Source organism: Camelina sativa, chromosome 20 (assembly GCF_030686135.1).
Source record: "Camelina sativa cultivar CO46 ecotype springtype chromosome 20, ASM3068613v1".
Lineage (NCBI taxonomy): Eukaryota > Viridiplantae > Streptophyta > Magnoliopsida > Brassicales > Brassicaceae > Camelina > Camelina sativa.
The window spans coordinates 27,930,012-27,936,333 of NC_141899.1; the positions used below are offsets into that span (position 1 = coordinate 27,930,012).

Genomic DNA, 6,322 nt, shown 5'->3' on the forward strand with positions numbered 1-6,322 from the left:
TTTTCAGGTTTGATGCAGTGGGTACTTGTGTGGCAAGATTCAGTCAAAAATGGGGAGATTGAAAGTGCATTAGAGCTTTGAAGGTGACAGGAGCCTGCGAAGTGTCTCAAGTGCTGATATGCTGACGTGGCGTGATGTGCTGACGTGGAGAAAGATTATGGGACGCGGTGACAAGATGTGTGAGAAGGAAGGAAGAAGAGATCAAGATACACTCGAAGTTATTGAGAGTATATTTTCTTAAAAGAGATAAGGAAGGATATTTCCTAGGAACAAGGAATATTTCCTTTTAGTTAGGATTCACAAAAATCTAGGTTAGAGATCGTTTGTGGGGTTATAAAGTGACGAGGGCTAGCCGCAAAAAGAGCTAGCACTCGTGGGGAAAAAGTTGTGAGATTTATAAACCTTCAAGCATTCTCAAAAAGGCTTAGAAGGTGAGTGTGTTGTTTTACTCTTTTAGATCTACACAGTGTGTTGTGATAGATAGATAGGAGAGTAGGCTTAGGTTCATTTCTTGTAACAAACGGAAATTTTTATAAGATTGAATAAAAGCGTTTGCTTGGCGCGTTTCCAAGCGGGTTGTTTGAATTGTTATTCTCTATACCTTTACAAGTTTCTGTTTTGTACTCCCTATTGAGTATTTGGTATTTTAAACAAATTGATGAAAATTACCTATAGAATTTACGAAATATGTATTTAAGTAGTTGGCATTTTAATGCATGATTATGTATTGATAATAACTTGTTTTGAAGGTATCTAGCAACAAGACATAACTTGTTTTGAAGGTAATTTCTAGTATCCATAATCAAATTTAATGATTTTTAAGAGTGTTGTATTAAAAAGAAAAATTAGATTGATTGAGTGTTACAATAAATGAGATATTTTTGAATTTTACATTCATTTTGACATTGATTTCGTGCAAGAGAAAAACAAAATAAAAACTTGATGTCTAAATTCAATGTTGGTGTTGTGGTAATATCAACATCACATATTGAATCAATATAATTGTGATATAGCCATATAGGGAAAATTAAAAATGGTGTTTGGTATTACACTCATTGGAGGATGTATTTAGCTATAAAAGAATGTTTTATTTGTTGTTTAAAAGTAGACCCTAGAACTGAATCGTAAAATGACTGTTAATAAAGAAAATTTCGAACTATTCTACTTCTATCTAACCATAGAGCTGGGATATATCTTATATAATATGAGAAGGTTTCTCAACTTTTGCTAAGGAGATGACACTTAGCTTATTATATTTCTGACACCTGTATTTTTTTTGGTTTGGACCTAATTAACTAAATTCATTTGTAGTTTGGACCTGGTTAATTAACTACAGGCCCATAAAACCCAAAAAAAAAATAAATCATCAACATTTCCTTCCTTCCTTCTTCAATCAGAAATATATGCAGCCTCCAAAAATCTATAACCACCATATATCAGTATGTGGTTGATTTCATCTCGGAACTATACCAACATTAAATTTAACTTATGGGTTTGAATTCTTGGGTATAATTTCTGTGTTTGAATCTTGATTTTCACGGGCACAAGCAGAATCAAATTTAAATGGTGGGATGATATTATTTAAGTCTATTACTTTAACTTTTAAAAAATTTATATAAAATTAAAATTTTGAACTTACTGCTGGAAAAATTATGTAAGATTGTGAGATGGTTTTCATCTAATTCTATAATTATTTTGTTTGATTCACACTTATTATTTCAAACGTTATGGTATTTTTGAATTACATAAAATTTATAATTTTTCATATTAGACATTTCAGAATAAATTATGAACACAATCAGTTATGTTTTGATTTGAAATTATACAATGATTTTATGCACTGTCTTATATCTATCCATTATTTTCCTCAGTTTTCATTTTTGTTTATATTAATTCTCATTTTTAACTTATTATTTTGAAACACTTGCGAATTTATGATCATTAATATTTGATTTCAATTCCTTCTCTCTCTTAAAGGCTCAAACATTCTATAAAGTTTGGTTTTCTAAAAACAGCCTATTACCATACAAACACATTCAGACTATTGTGAAAAAAAAAATTTTGGTCACACACTATTGTGAAAACTAAAACACTAAATTTCTATTATATCCTCGATTCAATCTCCAACAGACAACAAAACACTGGTAACAATAGTATCGTTGTTTGGATCATCCGTTATTGGGAAGTTCCTAACTTTAGAAGAAATATTATCTTACTAAGTCTTGAATTTTTTTTCCAAAAATGCAAATTATCTTTACTATTGTTCATCTTTTGATGATTTATGCAATCATTTTAGAACATTTATAAAAGAAAATAAATAATTGCATGTGTATTTGATTTCAAAAGAATTTTAATATATAATAATATAATTAAAATAGATAATGATTTGATTAAGTTTTAAAAATGACACATGCGTCAGATTCTTAGAGCACTACAAGAAAACAGCCGCAAACCGACGGTCATATTTGTCGGAAACCCGTTGGGAACGACCCATACCAACGGAAAACAAACAGCATCAGTCCATCGGGACTAGAGAGTCGGAAAAATAAAATCTGTCGGGAATCCCTCAGCCTTTTCAACAGATTTCCGACGGATTACCAACGACTGTTGTTTCCGACGACATGGCGACAGCTAATGTAGCTGTTGAGAACCCGTCAGATAACTTCCCGATGGATTTCCCAACGGCTAATTTCCCAACGGATTTCCAACAACTTTACCGACGGTATCCCGACAATTAATACGATCAATTTCTCTGTTTTCCTCTGTTTTTACCGACGAAATCCCGACGGATATAATGTTCTATATTGATTAGGTAATACGATCAATTTCTCTGTTTTCCCCTTTTTTACCAACTTTTACGGTTTCTTTTTCTTTCCACAACAACTACTAATTAGGTAATAAGAACTTGAATTTATAAATTTAGAAATCCAAAATACAATATACACAAACATCCCAAAAAGAAAATGCAATATACACAAATCAAAAAGAAATAGAAAATGAAACTTAAATATTGTGAAAACTAAGAACTTGAATTGTCGGAGAACTTTGATCTCATCTCTGCCATGAACGACGCAAGCTCCTCATCTCTCTGCTTGCTCCTCTCATTCTCTTTTTCCATCATCTTCTCAAGAGCTTCAATACGGTCATCTTTCTCTTGGAGGGCTCGAATAAGTTCAGGATCACGATCATATAGTGTCGATGAATATGATAAAGAACGGAGTCTTTTTGCAACTTTCCCTAATCCAAAGATTCGACCCTTGGTTTGTGGAGTTTCCTGAAATGTAGAACAATTAGAATCCATACCTGTAAATCCTTCTGTGATAGCGTTAGTAACCCAAACAGTTTTTTCCTCAACATTACCTTTATCTTTTCCTCGATATACCTGTGTAAAAAAACTGAAAAAGTAAGTAGGTTTGCTTTTCTAGGAGACTAGAACCCATGAAGATATTAGTGTCAATCTCAAGTACTCACAAGAGCAGACAGATATTGATGAGGTTGTATGCCAGACAAAACAATACTCATCGCCTGAAATATACAAACGCATCAGACTGGGAAGCAGGACAATCTAAGCTGGTATTGTTCATGGCAACACATGTAACAAAAGCATGATTCAAAGAAAGAAACAGAGACTTGACCGAAGATGGATGAAATACAAAACCAAAGAAAATAAGAACCTCAATGGCTGTATTACTGATTATAGCAAAATAATCGTTAATGACAACATCTACATCAACAAGAGATGGTACAGTACCCAATGGATTGATCTTCTTGAAATCTTGAGGATCATAATTTTCTCAAAATCAAAGAACCCTAATTTTCTCAAATCAAAGAACACTAATTTCTAAATCCTTAAACAAAAATTGATTCAAAAATATGATCAAACTACCATGGGAAAGAGATTGGGTGGAGCTGTTTCTTCCAGAACGATATGCTTCGTAGTCCCTGTGAAAAAAAAGAAATATTACAGTTATACAAAAATACAAAAACTCAATAAAACATCAACTGAATACCCATATAAATCGTAACAAATAGATCTAAACCCAATTCTTAAAAATTGAAAAGCAAAATCATAGTATTACAGTTTACAACCCCTTAATCTGACATAAAGAACACCTAATCTAACATAATTGAACCCACTATCTTTACTTTTTGAATCAGCCACCGATACTGAAACCAAATTGCAAATCCCAAATCTAACATATTTGAGAGAAAAGGCTAAAAATCTTACATAGTTGAGTGGTTGTGGTTGATATGAGGAACAAAATCTTTGATTTAGAAGAGAGAAAGAGGGAGAAACGGGAAAAGGAAGAAGTGAATCAGTGAGGAAGAAGTGAGTCAGCTAGGCTGAGTAGATGAAAAGTTAGGGGTTTGTTTTTTTGGTTAAACAAATCATTCCCGCAATATCCAAAAAATTTGGGCCCAATACTTCCCGGGTAAAATTTTTTAAATTTTTCATTATAACCGACGGTTTCCCGACGGATCTATGAAAATTTTTCAAAAAACATCATATATAGGGTGAAATATATATTTCCTACTCAATTACCATTACAATAAGTATACTACATAGCTTGCAAATCTGTTTTGTTAAAAAAAACTATAAAAAAAATAATTTTAAAATTTAATCATTCACAACATTCAAACTCTTAAGTAACATTATAAGTGTATATAGAAACTCTTATGATGAAATCATGTTAAATTTTGAAAATTTAATTTTATAGTAGTATAATAGACCACAACTGATTGTAAGTGTTTTAAGACTTAAGAAATAGTGTTTGTGAATGTGTTAAGTTATAAAGTTTCATATTTCAATACCCTATACCCTAAACCCATCGAAAATCTGTCGGTAATCTGTTGAAAATGCCCCAATGACTTTCCGATGTTTTCCCGACGGACTATAAAATCACGTGTTAAATGCAGTAAAATTTATAAACCTGATAAAACTCGTAAGACTGTCGGGGATCTGTTGGGATTTCCCGACAGATTATCAACGAAATTATCATTTTTTTTTCAATTTTTTTATCTACAATCTTTATAATTTATTTTCTAAATTATTGTCAATGGAAGACCGATGGATCACCGACAATTTTCAAACGATTTTAAAAACGGTAACATATGAGCGGCGGAAAAACGACGGAGTTCCGATGAGATCTTCTAACAGACGTTTCTGTCAGGATTCCGATATGGTCTAGAATTCCCAACGGACTAACTTCCGTCGGTAATGGCTGACGGATTACTAACAGATAACGACGGTTCAAATCTTGTCGTATATCAGTCGAAAATCCGTCAGAAAGAGCCGACGAAATTTTGTCCGTCGGGAATCCCGTTGGATATCGCCTTGTTTTCTTGTAGTGGAGTAAGAGTTGTTGAAAGAAACTGTACTATATTATATCATCTAAAAATAAAATAAGGTTTCTTTTGGCAAGCTCCAAAAAGTTGTCATTTGATGCTCTCTTCTTTCACAAATGTGTTTATTTAAATTTTTAGTGTAACAAATTTATTCTATTGAATTTACATAATAAAAATTTCTCTAAACAAATAATTTGATAATTAATAGTTTAAGGATATAAGATTATAATATATATATTTGGGTTGTATAGGATAATGTCGAGTAATAAGTTGTTGTATTATTTCTACACCTTAATATAAATAATTCACATGATCTCGATATTACATTATTTATTTTATTTTCAATCCATTTACAATAAACTAAAGTATATTTTAATAAAAAAAATTCTAAATAACTAAATGAGAATTGAATATATTTAAACAACAGACAATTTAGTTATAAATTCACAATAAAGTATTTTATAAACCTGACACATTTTTATTCACATCTCATCAAACCCATATTTTGTATTAACTCTCATTTTTGTAACTTTCATAGTATTTATAGTAATGCAATCAATAATTAATAATAACATTTATAAATATTACATATATAAGAAAAAATATATTAATATGTAATGATTGCATATCTATAACTCTCACATAGTTTATGTGACTCCTATAACAATGAAATACTCCCTCCGTTTTGATTTAGTTGTCGTTTTAGGTGGTTTTCAATGAAAATTTTTGGTGAATTTTCCAGTTTTATCTCTGCTGTTTTAATGTTTTGACCAATGAAAATTGATATCAGATTACTGTATTTATTATCCAATTAAATAATAAATTTTCCATATGCTTTTAACTACAATTTTTCTTATAAATAAAACTAACACATTTTACTAACCCTCATACTGTATCTCAAATCTCACATAATATTTTTATTTAACTAATATTGTCTTAACTAATAATATTTTTACGAACCCTCGTACTGTATATT

The 6,322-nt window shown here is 30.9% G+C and overlaps 1 protein-coding gene across 3 annotated transcripts; it reads right to left on the reverse strand.

Moving 5' to 3' along the window:
• Nucleotides 1–2,890: 2,890 nt before the first annotated feature.
• LOC104771405 (uncharacterized) lies at nucleotides 2,891–4,483 on the reverse strand. 3 transcript variants are annotated; one of them, XR_764823.3, is made up of 5 exons: nucleotides 4,229–4,483; nucleotides 3,887–3,942; nucleotides 3,472–3,525; nucleotides 3,361–3,382; nucleotides 2,891–3,274 (listed from the first exon to the last, which is right to left on the reverse strand). XR_764823.3 is itself a non-coding variant. In XM_010495918.3 (5 exons), coding segments are annotated over exons 1-5 (402 nt in total). In that variant the 5' UTR covers nucleotides 4,231–4,370; the 3' UTR covers nucleotides 2,891–3,019. The 3 variants fall into 3 exon arrangements, 2 of the variants coding, with proteins under 2 accessions (XP_010494220.1, XP_010494219.1); XM_010495918.3 differs by having other exon boundaries at nucleotides 3,361–3,395; nucleotides 4,229–4,370; XM_010495917.3 differs by having other exon boundaries at nucleotides 2,891–3,382; nucleotides 4,229–4,370.
• Nucleotides 4,484–6,322: the final 1,839 nt, after the last annotated feature.